General features: G+C 37.7%; 1 protein-coding gene across 3 annotated transcripts in view; it reads right to left on the bottom strand.

Moving 5' to 3' along the window:
- The window catches only part of LOC149146811 (uncharacterized), a 178,654-nt gene extending 165,192 nt beyond the window's left edge, over positions 1–13,462 (bottom strand). For 2 of the 3 annotated variants that reach the window (XM_089439683.1, XM_089439684.1), the window contains exon 1: positions 13,051–13,461. In XM_089439683.1, the coding sequence (XP_089295809.1) occupies positions 13,051–13,147 (97 nt within the window). In that variant the 5' untranslated portion in view covers positions 13,148–13,461. Of the gene's footprint in view, positions 1–13,050 lie in introns of all 3 variants that reach the window. The other variant, XM_089439685.1, reaches the window with a different exon arrangement.
- Positions 13,463–14,916: the final 1,454 nt, after the last annotated feature.

Raw genomic sequence — 14,916 nt, 5'->3', positions numbered from 1 at the left:
TCCTCCAACAAAATCCATGGAAACACTTTCCCAAGAGTGAGAAGGAACTGGCAATGGAGTGTACAAGCCTAGTTTTCTATTGTTGGGCTTGCTTTTAGCACATATGGCACACCCTCTTACATACCTAGAAACTATCTCATTCATTTTCGGCCAATAGCAGAATCTTTGCAGCTGTGTAATTGTTTTACTTACGCCAAAGTGACCTGATATCAGAGAAGTGTGTGCTTCCCTAATTATCTTTACTCTCTCGGTTTGTGGAATGCAGAGTTTCCCACAATGATATAAGAGTCGGTCCTTCATATGATAGTCCAATTCTTCTACTCTTTTGCCTTGACTCAAAGTTGCACATACATCTTTAAAGTCCATATCCTAAGCATATTGTTCTAAGTAGCTTTCATGTAGCACTGAATTATGCTTTAAGTATGGTAGATGCATTTATAATGGGTCTAGAAAATATGTCTGCAACCTTGTTATGTATGCCCTTTTTATATCTGATGACTAAATGAAACTGTTGCAGAAACCCCATCCATCTGTAATGTCTTGATTGCTGCAACTTAGTTTGGGAGTGTAGATATTGAAGTGGCTGATGATCAGTATGTATTACTGTCTCTTTTCCCATTAAATAATGTTTCCACTTTTTCACACTCTGAACTAATGCATACAATTCTTTATCATATGTAGGATAGTTAACTATTGCAGGATTAAAAGTCTCAGAATGATGGCATATGGGTTTATCGTGCTGTGTCAACACTGCTCCCATTGCATAGTCACTGGCATCAATTTGGATCTCAAATGGTCTTTGTAGATCTGGCAGTGCTAGTACAGGTGTTGTACTAATTTTCTCTTTCAAGATGTTGAAGGCTTTCTGATGTTTGCCTCCCCACTGAAACACCTTATTCAATCCTGTTAAAGCATGTAAGGGAGTTGCAATCGAGGAAATGTTAGAAATAAACTTCCTCCAATATTGTGCTGCTCCTAAGAAGCTTCTCACTTCTGTAGCAGACCTGGGTTTAGGCCAGTTCAGAATGACTGCCACTTTAGAGGGATCTATTTTCAATTCACCTCCCCCTACTATATGACCCAAGTAGTTTAGAGATGTTTTGCCAAATTCACATTTTGAGAGTTTAACATAAAGTTTTTCTCTTTTCAAAACATCTAATGTCTGCTTAACATGCTTTAAATGTTCTTCTCACGTTTTACTAAAAATCAGAATGTCATCCAGATACACAATAGCAAAACCATCAAGAAAAGGTATGAGTACATCATTCATTAATCTCATGAAAGTAGCAGGAGCATTGGTCAAGCCAAAAGGCATAACCAACCATTCATACAATCCCTGCTTTGTTTTGAAAACAGTCTTCCATGCATCTTGCTCTGCAACTCTGACCTGATGGTATCCACTGTGCAAATCCAGCTTGGTGAAATAAACAGCTTCTTTTAATTGATTTAGAAGATCATCTATGCGAGGAAGGAGATAACGATTTTTTATTGTTATCTTATTCAATGCTCGGTAATCAATGCAAATTCTCCACGAGCCATCTTTCTTTCTCACCAAAACAATTGGTGACCCACATAGTGATGTGCTAAGCTTGATGAAGCCCTTCTCGAGCAACTCCTGCACCTGCTTCTTGATTTCAGCATTCTCTAAAGCAGACAACCTGTACATCCCAATGTTAGGCAAAGGAACATCTTGCTGCAAAATAATATCATGTACTATTCCCTTTTTGGGTGGCAGACCTTTTAGGTTCTTGAAACAAGACATCATACTCTGAAACAACCTTTTCTATATCAGCTTGCTATTCAACATTACAGCCCTCAAATGTATTGGTTTTATCAGGTTTCTTTTCCTTTACAACCATCAGTAAGAATTGTCTGCATGAATTAATCATCCTTTTCATCTGTCCTGAGTTTATGAGACTATAATTATTCTTGAGATTATGAACTCTTACAAAGTATTCGATTCCATCTTTAACAAGTAGATACTTGTTCTCAGCTCTACAAAAAATATCCTTTCTATCATACAAGTAAGGACTCCCTAAAACAATTCCACATATATCGAAAGGAACTATGTCTAACTCAACCTCATCTACAAATGTTGACCCAAAAGAAAACTTGAGTTTGCACTGTCTAGTCACTTGTAGTTGTGCTTTATCATTCAACCATCTTAATGGGTATGGTTTCTTGTGAGGTGTAGTTGCTAATCCCAAATTCTTTACAATTGCTTCAGAAATCAAATTTACTTGTAAGCCACTATCAAACAAAGTATCAATCTTTTGATTTTTGGACATAACTCGAATATGGAAAAGCTCATGTCTTTTTCTCTCATTTTCTTCATCAATAACAGATTGAGCAGAATTACTAGTAGATGCTTCAGAATTCTTACCTTTTATACCTGTGGCTGCTATAGCTATTTCATCTCTCGAGTCTGACCCCAAATCTTTCTGAATAGCTGCAGCTGTCTTCTTCTTCTTGTCCTCGGACTTCTTAGGTCTCAGCTCTGGATGCAGAATATAACAACGCTCATCATCATGCCCCTCCTTTTTATAGTGAGTGCATGAAGCTTTGGCTTTCTGTGCAGTGTTAGCCTTCCTTGCTTTCCACTTCTGCTTTCTTTTCTCCTTGCTCTTGCTTACAGTGGGTTGGGATTGTCCCCCAACTTCTGGATTTTCATTCTTTCCTCTAGCTTCTAGATGAGTAGCTTGTACAAATACCTCATCTATACTAGTGGGATTAAACATGAGGATGGTATGCCTCATGTAGCCGTGTAGACCACCAATGTACTTCAAAAGAGTCTCTGGTGAGTCTAATGAGATACCCAACATCAATGCTCTCTTTCTAAACTCTTGAGTATACCCTTGCACACTTTGCCCTTTCAACTGCCGAAGAGTTTGCCAACTCATCATGGTTTGTTGCATGTAGGCCAATGGATAGAACTGCTTTTTGATTGCAGAAACAAAGTCACTCCAGACAGAGATAGTCTTACCATGTCTTTTCATATCAGCTTGGGTTTTGCCTTCCCACCAAACCAAGGCAGTGCCTCCTAGGCGTAGACTTGCCAGCTGAATCTTACTCTTGTCTGAGTTTATGTTCTATACCCTACAATACACATCAATCTGTCTAATCCAATTGTCCAACTTTTCAGCATTTAGCTCTCCATCATATATAGGCAAATCAAATTTAACATCTAACTTAATCAAAGATGCTTTCTTATTATCCACAGGGCTATTAGGAGGTGTGAGAAAGCTTTCCTCTTTCCCCTTTCCTTTGGAGTGGTCATGGCAGTGAAACTCATCTTCTTCTTTATCTTGTTTAGAACCTGATGAATCTTCAACCTTTTGCTTTCTAAAGTCTCTGTACATTTCTTCTACCATATACTTTATAGCTAGGAAACTCTCTATGAATTGAGGATCTGGCCCTACAAAACCTTCTTCTGACATTGTCTTTCGAGAATAGACTCTCCCAATTTCAGGATTAGTTTCCACCAACTCTCCTTCTCCTAATTTGAGCTTTGATCTTGTGAGCATTCACAGCTAAACCAACACAAGCTTGTCTAACCTTACAACCTAGAGCTCTAATACCACTTGATCTGATATTCACCCTATGAGTGACATCAGTTAAAGATTTAATGAACAAAGGTATTACAGACTCATGTGCTAGTGTGTGTTTTGTGTTATTGAAGCAACAAATCGATCAGATTGCCAATACACAGACAATAAAATGGAAAGACAGCAGAGAAATACAGTAAGCAACACAAAGACACAAGCAATTTTTAATAAGGAGTTCACCCTATTCTCCAAGGCTACATCTCCAGTCCAGCTTTCAGTGGTGGCCTTGTTTTATTGTGCCTTTGGGCAGAGAATTTACAATACAAGGACTCAATGTGAGTTCACCTGAAGCAGGTTTTGCTTGGCAAGGTGGTCCTGGATTCCCCAAGCCACTGGAGTGCACAGACTCTTCTTCTTCCTACCAGCGTTGTGACCTTCTGGTCTACAGTGGAAAGAGCCAAATGTGGTGCTCAATCCAAACAGATTCCTCTATGGGATGGTTTGAATCTTCAAGCTCTCTGGCGCTCGATGCTGCTGCTGATCAGCTCGGCCCTCTGTCTCCTCTACTCTGCTTTATTGTTCTCTGTGTTCCGTCCTCCTCTCGGGATTCTAGTTCCTTTCTTTGTCTCTCTTCTTCTCCACTCTATTCTCCTCTTTTTTCGACTGTCTTTGTTCATGGCTTTAGCCATTCGATCCCTACGCCTGTTCGGTTCCTCTTCTGCCTCTGTCTCTTCACCTTCTGCAGCTACACTTGGAGTTCCTGGTTCAGCGTCATCATGAATGCTCAGGGAGTGGCCACTTGTCCTCCTCTAAACAACGCCAGCATACTTTGTTGGTTCATTTCTTCAGTTATGTCGTGGATGCGTTCTTCCTCCACCGTGGCGGTCAAACGGATTTCAAATCCCTTTAAAACGCAGCTTAATTCCCTATCGATTCTGCTTCCTCCATCGGGTGCGATCTCAGCCGTCCGATCTAGGCCCTCTAGATCTGACGCCATACGCACGTTTCGCGCGGTTGACTTGCTCGATCGATAACGCGCGATCAACGGTGGTTTTCTCTCACCTCCACCTGCCACATGTCGATCGTTGTATGGAATCGCGCAGCTTTTGTCCAAAACCTCTTACCGTTTAAGGGCGCCCCAATCAAAACCGCCAGTTTCCAGAGCACGGGTCCCGCCTTTGTACGTTCAACACTTTTTCCTTTTCCGCCCGCGGTACTCTGGTTCCCCCATGCGACCGAGTGCTCGGGCTTTCCCATTTCGGCCCTGTTCGCCCAGCAATGCGAAATCACACCTCTTTTTCCCATTCCAGAGCTCACAGGGGCTACTTTGGCCTCCCGCACGGTCTCCATGGGCCTCGGTCAACGCGCTTTGACTAAGGTCCTCGTCGTTCCACGTTGGATGCCATTGCCACTGGTTCATGGTGTTTTTTATCGTTGTTTTGGAATTCTTTAGAGATTTGTTTGACTTGATACAGTCATGATTCTTTGATAGTCTTCTATGGATCCAATTCGGATCATTAAGGGACTAAATTCGATTAAAGACTCAAGTGGTGGCAAAGGAGTTTCAAGGTACAAAATTGAGTGGAGCAATCCAAAGACAATCTAAGGAAGCAACACACTGAAGTAATGGCACGGGTTGTTCATTGTTATTTCATCAGACAGCCAACAAAAGTGTTCCATCTCAGTAGAAACTTGGAGTAAGGATAACAAGAAAAGATAAGCAGAGTTAGATACTTAGTCAATAGTTACAATATTAAGCTAGTTACCATTAAAAGTTTGTTTAGTGAATTTTGATATTATAATCAAAAGTGACTGATGGAGTTTGGTGAAGTGGATCTACTATTCTTGGGGCAGCCAGCCCTAACTCATTGTGAATTGTCGAAGTATCATATCATTATTGGATATTTTATTCGTTGTTCAAAAATCATGTGATGTTCAAATGAATGGAAACCCTAGCTAAGAAACCCTAAGGGCTAAAAAATTACCCTAGGACATTACACAATACCCTGGCCTATCATTCAAGCAAATAGAATTCACCTCCTTCAAAATTTTGATAAATCAACTGTTGATAGGGATCAATATCCTTACCTTGCCTATTATTCTCCAAATGTCATTGCTTGGTCAAACCCCTCTTGGGGGGAAGCTAGTTATTGGTTCTCAGAAGTACCATGTTTCCTACATTCTACTAGTGTATCAAAGGACCAGCCTCCCCTATTTTGATGGTCTTTAGATGCTCTTAGCTACATCCTGCCAAATAAACATGAGATGAAAAGGATTATCATAGAGGATATATACAAGCAATACATCCAAGTTGTATCACACCCCAAGAGATTGAAACCCAAGATAGCTTTTTACACAGATCATTTCATGGAGCTTCAAGGCGGCCTCATCATACGGCACCCTCACACATTGTGACATTGGATGCATGGACTCAAGATCCCCTTAGGCCAGTTCAAATTGAGCTTTCATTAGCTGTGAAAGATAGCTAAGCACCAAATCCCAAGAGAAGATAGAATTTCTCGACTCCGCCAATGACAATAGATTGAAACATAAGATCATTTTGTATCCAAATGCCCCCAGTATTATGAGATACAAGGACATTACTACTATTTGCTCAAGAAGTCCCATAGCTCCCTCTCCACCTTTCAAAACCCAAACCAAAGATGGCGGGGGCCCTCCAACTTAGATCTTACAGCCTTCATCCATTCCCCTGGCTAGATACTATCATACTACTCAATGATCACATCTTTCTTTCTAATGCTCCCAATGGGCAAGGGCACCAAGAGAGAAACAAAGAATAATTATTTCTTAGATCTCGAATCCGCAAAACTCTGAGGTGTGTCCAATCCCTAGCTCCAATAAGACACTTGAAGAGTTGCCATCTCAGATCACAAAAACCTTTACAAAGACTAGTGCTCAATCCACATCCTCCCAATCCCAACAGTGGACCACCTCCACCAAACAAGACACCATTCCTCAATCCCACTACCACTCTTCCAACCAACCCATAGAGTTTAGATCGCTGTACATTAGCTATATTCTGTTTTTTCTCTCTATAGGAGTGGCCTTAGCACTCCCACTTTGTATCAACACATTTATATCCCAATATTACCTTATGTCATCTACTTTTAGTGGAGTAGAGATATGAGTTGCTTTCATATTCATATTGTTTTATTCACATCTGTTGTACTGAGTACCATTGACCAAGTTTGTGGTCACTTTGGGCTAACATGTAATTTTGCAGCATGATTAATAAGGCATTTATTATTCTCTTCACCATATAGTGTTTATTTTTATGTGCATATGTTGTTCTAAAATCCTACAGCAGGTATATGAATGACAATCGAGGATTAAAACTTCAAAAAAAAAAGTGCAATAAAGCTATTTAATTATCTAATAAATTCATTCAGGTCTCTGATCTCAATGTACACTGTACAGGGAAACTGAATACCATCTTGAAACATGGATGTAGTAAACTGAATACCATCATGTAATAACTGAATCTAGTTCTACTAATTTTCCTATAAATCACCCGACTTCAAATGCTTGAAAACACAAATGATGTTATTGTGAGGCTTATGCTCTTGCTCTTTTAAAGTTCTATTTAGAGGATTTCCAATAGAAAAAATAGAAGACCCTAAGGCTTTCCAAAATATGTTAAACTACTAAATTCCTTTCATAAATAAAGGAAAGCAAAATTCTGTATTTCCCAATGATGAACACCAGACTTCAAGTCAACATTCAGAATCTCCCAAAGTTGCTCAGCTTGTCTCTCACTCCACCACTAAAAACCAAGTTCATTAGTGCATCAGAGACAGTACTCTGGGAGAGGACACCATACTCACATCCGTTCTTTATGGAAATAGAAGCTCAGGGAAGTCAAGATTTTGGGAGCCTTATGTGAGGTGAAAGTAGCCATTTCAGCTGGGCTAACCTGCTACATCAATCATTTGCATTTTCCAACAGAAGTTAAGAGAATATCAGATTTTGGGTATCTTGTGTGAGGTGAAGTTCTGGGAAGACAATCTTGAAAGTCTTATGTGAGGTGAAAGTGATCATTTTAGCTGGGAATGCCCTTCTACATCTATCATTTGCATTTTCCACTGAGACTAAGAGAGTTATGAATAACATCTTTGCTTCAGTTTAGTGTTGGGTAACAAGTTAGTAACTTAGGTCTCATAAAATTTTACCTGCAACGATATCCTCTACTCTAATGATAAATAGTTTTAAGGAGTATCAGTACGTAGAAAGAGTAGTGTAATTTCTTTATGTGACAATACAATTCTGCTTGCATGCACACAACAGACATGAGCTTTCCTGCCTAGTAGATGTGGGGTTTCGCTTACCTACAAGATTAAGTTCAGGGTTACCATATATTTTACGTATAATCATGTGACAGTGAGCTTTCTTTCATTTATTATATCTATTTTCTTCATATAACCACAGGGACTCTTCAAATAAAATTCAACAATTAGTGCCTTCTGCAGTCAAATTACAAGAATAGAAAAATATCCCCATGATTTATTCAATTCTTCATATAACCACAGGGACTCTTAAAATAAAATTCAACAATTAGTGCCTTCTGCAGTCAAATTACAAGAATAGAAAAATATCCCCATGATTTATTCAAATAGCCTACTATTACACCATACAGAAGGACACCAGATGTTGTACTTGTAAATTCATTCAGGTCTCTGATCTCAATGTACACTGTACAGGGAAACTGAATACCATCTTGAAACATGGATGTAGTAAACTGAATACCATCATGTAATAACTGAATCTAGTTCTACTAATTTTCCTATAAATCACCCGACTTCAAATGCTTGAAAACACAAATGATGTTATTGTGAGGCTTATGCTCTTGCTCTTTTAAAGTTCTATTTAGAGGATTTCCAATAGAAAAAATAGAAGACCCTAAGGCTTTCCAAAATATGTTAAACTACTAAATTCCTTTCATAAATAAAGGAAAGCAAAATTCTGTATTTCCCAATGATGAACACCAGACTTCAAGTCAACATTCAGAATCTCCCAAAGTTGCTCAGCTTGTCTCTCACTCCACCACTAAAAACCAAGTTCATTAGTGCATCAGAGACAGTACTCTGGGAGAGGACACCATACTCACATCCGTTCTTTATGGAAATAGAAGCTCAGGGAAGTCAAGATTTTGGGAGCCTTATGTGAGGTGAAAGTAGCCATTTCAGCTGGGCTAACCTGCTACATCAATCATTTGCATTTTCCAACAGAAGTTAAGAGAATATCAGATTTTGGGTATCTTGTGTGAGGTGAAGTTCTGGGAAGACAATCTTGAAAGTCTTATGTGAGGTGAAAGTGATCATTTTAGCTGGGAATGCCCTTCTACATCTATCATTTGCATTTTCCACTGAGACTAAGAGAGTTATGAATAACATCTTTGCTTCAGTTTAGTGTTGGGTAACAAGTTAGTAACTTAGGTCTCATAAAATTTTACCTGCAACGATATCCTCTACTCTAATGATAAATAGTTTTAAGGAGTATCAGTACGTAGAAAGAGTAGTGTAATTTCTTTATGTGACAATACAATTCTGCTTGCATGCACACAACAGACATGAGCTTTCCTGCCTAGTAGATGTGGGGTTTCGCTTACCTACAAGATTAAGTTCAGGGTTACCATATATTTTACGTATAATCATGTGACAGTGAGCTTTCTTTCATTTATTATATCTATTTTCTTCATATAACCACAGGGACTCTTCAAATAAAATTCAACAATTAGTGCCTTCTGCAGTCAAATTACAAGAATAGAAAAATATCCCCATGATTTATTCAATTCTTCATATAACCACAGGGACTCTTAAAATAAAATTCAACAATTAGTGCCTTCTGCAGTCAAATTACAAGAATAGAAAAATATCCCCATGATTTATTCAAATAGCCTACTATTACACCATACAGAAGGACACCAGATGTTGTACTTGTAAATTCATTCAGGTCTCTGATCTCAATGTACACTGTACAGGGAAACTGAATACCATCTTGAAACATGGATGTAGTAAACTGAATACCATCATGTAATAACTGAATCTAGTTCTACTAATTTTCCTATAAATCACCCGACTTCAAATGCTTGAAAACACAAATGATGTTATTGTGAGGCTTATGCTCTTGCTCTTTTAAAGTTCTATTTAGAGGATTTCCAATAGAAAAAATAGAAGACCCTAAGGCTTTCCAAAATATGTTAAACTACTAAATTCCTTTCATAAATAAAGGAAAGCAAAATTCTGTATTTCCCAATGATGAACACCAGACTTCAAGTCAACATTCAGAATCTCCCAAAGTTGCTCAGCTTGTCTCTCACTCCACCACTAAAAACCAAGTTCATTAGTGCATCAGAGACAGTACTCTGGGAGAGGACACCATACTCACATCCGTTCTTTATGGAAATAGAAGCTCAGGGAAGTCAAGATTTTGGGAGCCTTATGTGAGGTGAAAGTAGCCATTTCAGCTGGGCTAACCTGCTACATCAATCATTTGCATTTTCCAACAGAAGTTAAGAGAATATCAGATTTTGGGTATCTTGTGTGAGGTGAAGTTCTGGGAAGACAATCTTGAAAGTCTTATGTGAGGTGAAAGTGATCATTTTAGCTGGGAATGCCCTTCTACATCTATCATTTGCATTTTCCACTGAGACTAAGAGAGTTATGAATAACATCTTTGCTTCAGTTTAGTGTTGGGTAACAAGTTAGTAACTTAGGTCTCATAAAATTTTACCTGCAACGATATCCTCTACTCTAATGATAAATAGTTTTAAGGAGTATCAGTACGTAGAAAGAGTAGTGTAATTTCTTTATGTGACAATACAATTCTGCTTGCATGCACACAACAGACATGAGCTTTCCTGCCTAGTAGATGTGGGGTTTCGCTTACCTACAAGATTAAGTTCAGGGTTACCATATATTTTACGTATAATCATGTGACAGTGAGCTTTCTTTCATTTATTATATCTATTTTCTTCATATAACCACAGGGACTCTTCAAATAAAATTCAACAATTAGTGCCTTCTGCAGTCAAATTACAAGAATAGAAAAATATCCCCATGATTTATTCAATTCTTCATATAACCACAGGGACTCTTAAAATAAAATTCAACAATTAGTGCCTTCTGCAGTCAAATTACAAGAATAGAAAAATATCCCCATGATTTATTCAAATAGCCTACTATTACACCATACAGAAGGACACCAGATGTTGTACTTGTAAATTCATTCAGGTCTCTGATCTCAATGTACACTGTACAGGGAAACTGAATACCATCTTGAAACATGGATGTAGTAAACTGAATACCATCATGTAATAACTGAATCTAGTTCTACTAATTTTCCTATAAATCACCCGACTTCAAATGCTTGAAAACACAAATGATGTTATTGTGAGGCTTATGCTCTTGCTCTTTTAAAGTTCTATTTAGAGGATTTCCAATAGAAAAAATAGAAGACCCTAAGGCTTTCCAAAATATGTTAAACTACTAAATTCCTTTCATAAATAAAGGAAAGCAAAATTCTGTATTTCCCAATGATGAACACCAGACTTCAAGTCAACATTCAGAATCTCCCAAAGTTGCTCAGCTTGTCTCTCACTCCACCACTAAAAACCAAGTTCATTAGTGCATCAGAGACAGTACTCTGGGAGAGGACACCATACTCACATCCGTTCTTTATGGAAATAGAAGCTCAGGGAAGTCAAGATTTTGGGAGCCTTATGTGAGGTGAAAGTAGCCATTTCAGCTGGGCTAACCTGCTACATCAATCATTTGCATTTTCCAACAGAAGTTAAGAGAATATCAGATTTTGGGTATCTTGTGTGAGGTGAAGTTCTGGGAAGACAATCTTGAAAGTCTTATGTGAGGTGAAAGTGATCATTTTAGCTGGGAATGCCCTTCTACATCTATCATTTGCATTTTCCACTGAGACTAAGAGAGTTATGAATAACATCTTTGCTTCAGTTTAGTGTTGGGTAACAAGTTAGTAACTTAGGTCTCATAAAATTTTACCTGCAACGATATCCTCTACTCTAATGATAAATAGTTTTAAGGAGTATCAGTACGTAGAAAGAGTAGTGTAATTTCTTTATGTGACAATACAATTCTGCTTGCATGCACACAACAGACATGAGCTTTCCTGCCTAGTAGATGTGGGGTTTCGCTTACCTACAAGATTAAGTTCAGGGTTACCATATATTTTACGTATAATCATGTGACAGTGAGCTTTCTTTCATTTATTATATCTATTTTCTTCATATAACCACAGGGACTCTTCAAATAAAATTCAACAATTAGTGCCTTCTGCAGTCAAATTACAAGAATAGAAAAATATCCCCATGGTTTATTACACCATACAGAAGGACACCAGATGTTGTACTTGTAACTGAATAAAAAGACAAGACAAGCTAAATCCTTTCCCATAAACATCCTGTGGAAAACTAATGTAACTAACATACAGTCCCATAAACATCCTATGTACACTTATGTAACTATCATGCTGTGTAAAGAAAACTAACTGAAGGTAATCTAACAAATTCTTGTCACTGATTAAAATGAAATATATTCACAGAGTCACCAAACAAGTTTTTCATTTGTTAGGATTGTGTTAAATTACCAGAAACCTGATCAGAACAGTTTGTTTCATTTGTTAGGTATTATATTACCTAAAGAACCGTTTCTTGTTCCAACTTTAAATGCATATTATTTGCTGGGAACGGGTTCATGTTTCTTGTCCCCGAAAACCACCTGGCCCAATTTCTCGTTCTGATCCTTGTTTCCCTTTGTGGTAACACAATGACTTTAGAATATCTACATATAAATGGAGTATCACAAACACAAGACCCCTCGTCAGCTCCACGGTTGCGTTTAGAGTTACGGGTTACGGATTGTAATTACGATTTGTAACTAGTTTTCGAGCGCATCTCCTAACCCAACTATAATTTAGGGCTCCTGCGATAGCCCAACCGCAGTAACAGCAACAACCAAATGTAAAGACCCCATAAGCACTGGGAAGAAGAGCGCCAAGAATTGTCCTATCTAATTGCTTTATTCTTTAGTATGTATCCATCAATTGTAATAAACCACGACGATGTGCAAACCCATATTTGCATAACGCAGATAACCTAACCTGCTCATAAAACCCATGATTACAAGCACTTGCCAAGCAACGGCTCAATTGACAACTACAAACACACAATCTGCCACCATAAGGGGCGAGAGGCAGGCAATTGAACAGCAAATAGCGTTTCATTACTTTATAGTTCAGAGAGATGATGACTAATTCCAGTTGATGTTGGATTGGTGTGGATTTTTCTACTTCGTTATGATATCTTCTAATGATTTCTTTTTTCTTCGAATATGCTTCAAACTATCGATGCAGCAACCGCGTACTTCCCCACTCTGGGAGTAATAAATCATCTATCATTTGAGCATAATTCTAACACTAAATAAGCAGAGTTTGGGTTTTAATTGGCATTTGAACTTACCAGAGGAGAGTGGGTGCAGCAGCGCCTGCTGTTTTCTCTTCTTCTTCTTGTTGGGCATCGAAGCCATAGCCTTTGCTCTGAGCTCTTCAATGTCCATCGCGCCGAAATTGACTTCCGCACTCAATTTCTTCAACTCGGTAAATAAAAACCAAAAAGGGGAAGGTCAAAACCCCTCTTAATCTTACCGTCTGCTCTGCGCTGCCCTGTCCTCCTGCCTCTTTCTTTGTTGGTCGCTTGTTCCATCCATTTACCAGTTGCTACACGGCAGCGACAAAAGTTCCGTGTCTTTGAGCGTTCCCGTCAAACCAGTGGCGAATCACGATATTTGCATGACCTTTCAAGGCCTTTCACCATTTCAGAGAAGTGTCGTTAAATTTCTATTTTTGAGTTTACATTCTTTCCAGGTACTTTTATCTGTGTTTTTATAATTGACGTTTCACCATTTCAGAGAAGTGTCGTTAAATTTCTATTTTTGAGTTTACATTCTTTCCAGGTACTTTTATCTGTGTTTTTATAATTGACGTTTCAGGAGACTCAAATCAATGACTCGGGTTTTATGGCTTGATTTTGGACCTCATATTTCATGGTTAGAATAGCACAGTTATATGTGTAAACAATGTTGTGAAATGTTTTTTTATATTAAAATTAAAATTTAAAATAAATAAATATATATATATATAATTTTATTTTTAATTTTTAATATTTATAAAATATATATATATATATGAATTAAATTTATATGTATTTAAAAAATATGTAATTAGGTTTTTAATTATAGATATTTATTTAAAAAAAATTGTAATAAATATTATATTAAGAAAAGTATTTTTTTTTGTGTTAGAAATCACATAATCAATATCAAAACATTTATTGTATTTTGACTAAGTAAAATTATATAAAATTAAAATTATTAATCATACGTTAAGAGATGTTGTAATTTAATGTTTAACATTTTGACTAAATCAAATTACATAATAATAATAAGTAATGTAAGGTAAATATTTTAACTCAATTAAAACAAAATAAAAATAAAAATAACCTCATAAAAGTAAAATTAAAAATGGCCCATGATATTTATGTGGAATGTGACTTATTTAAAGGGGGAAATTAAACTACCCTATATCCATCTTAACTCTAGATTTACCAAGCACGAGGGATCAAATCTCTTGATATGCAAACCTCTTTTAGAGTGAAAAGGGATTTGATCTCTCACGACGTTCGGTAGATTCGGGGTTAAAATGGATCTAGACTAGTAATAATAAAATTGAGATAAAATAGTCAATTTACCGTTGGATTTTTTGGGTTCCTAAATTTGACAACCCATGGTTTTTGGGAGCCCAAAGGGTTAGCTCATTTGGTTGAATCTCTGTCATTAAAGCACATTTGTTATTTAGAGGTCACGAGCACATTTGTTATTTAGAGGTCACGGGTTCAATTCTCTTTACACCCTTGAGGTTAGGCTCCGATCACTTTAGGGGGACTTGGCAAGTACAACTTAACTCAGAGGTTAGGCTCCGATCACTTTAGGGGGGCTTGGCAAGTACAACTTAACTCAGAGGTTAGGCTCTGATCACTTTAGGGGGACTTGGCAAGTACAACTTAACTCCAGATCTACCAAGGGACCATTAGCTTAACTCTGAATCTACCAAGGGTGTAGAGGGCTCCAATCCCTTAGGGGATTTGCTTGGTAAAAATTATTATGTGGACATAGCAATCAATCTAGAAAAAACAAACTCGTGGTTTTATTAGCTTAACTCCAGATCTACCAAGGGTCCAGAGGGATCAAATATGTTTATCTGTTTTCACTCTCAAAGAGGTTTGCACCTCAAGAAATATGATCCCTCTGGCCACATCTACCAAGGGTCC

This window comes from Pinus tabuliformis, chromosome 9 (assembly GCF_031772625.1).
Source record: "Pinus tabuliformis cultivar Carrire ecotype Pingquan chromosome 9, CPIR1, whole genome shotgun sequence".
NCBI lineage: Eukaryota > Viridiplantae > Streptophyta > Pinopsida > Pinales > Pinaceae > Pinus > Pinus tabuliformis.
This window is presented reverse-complemented; position numbering and strand designations above follow the sequence as displayed.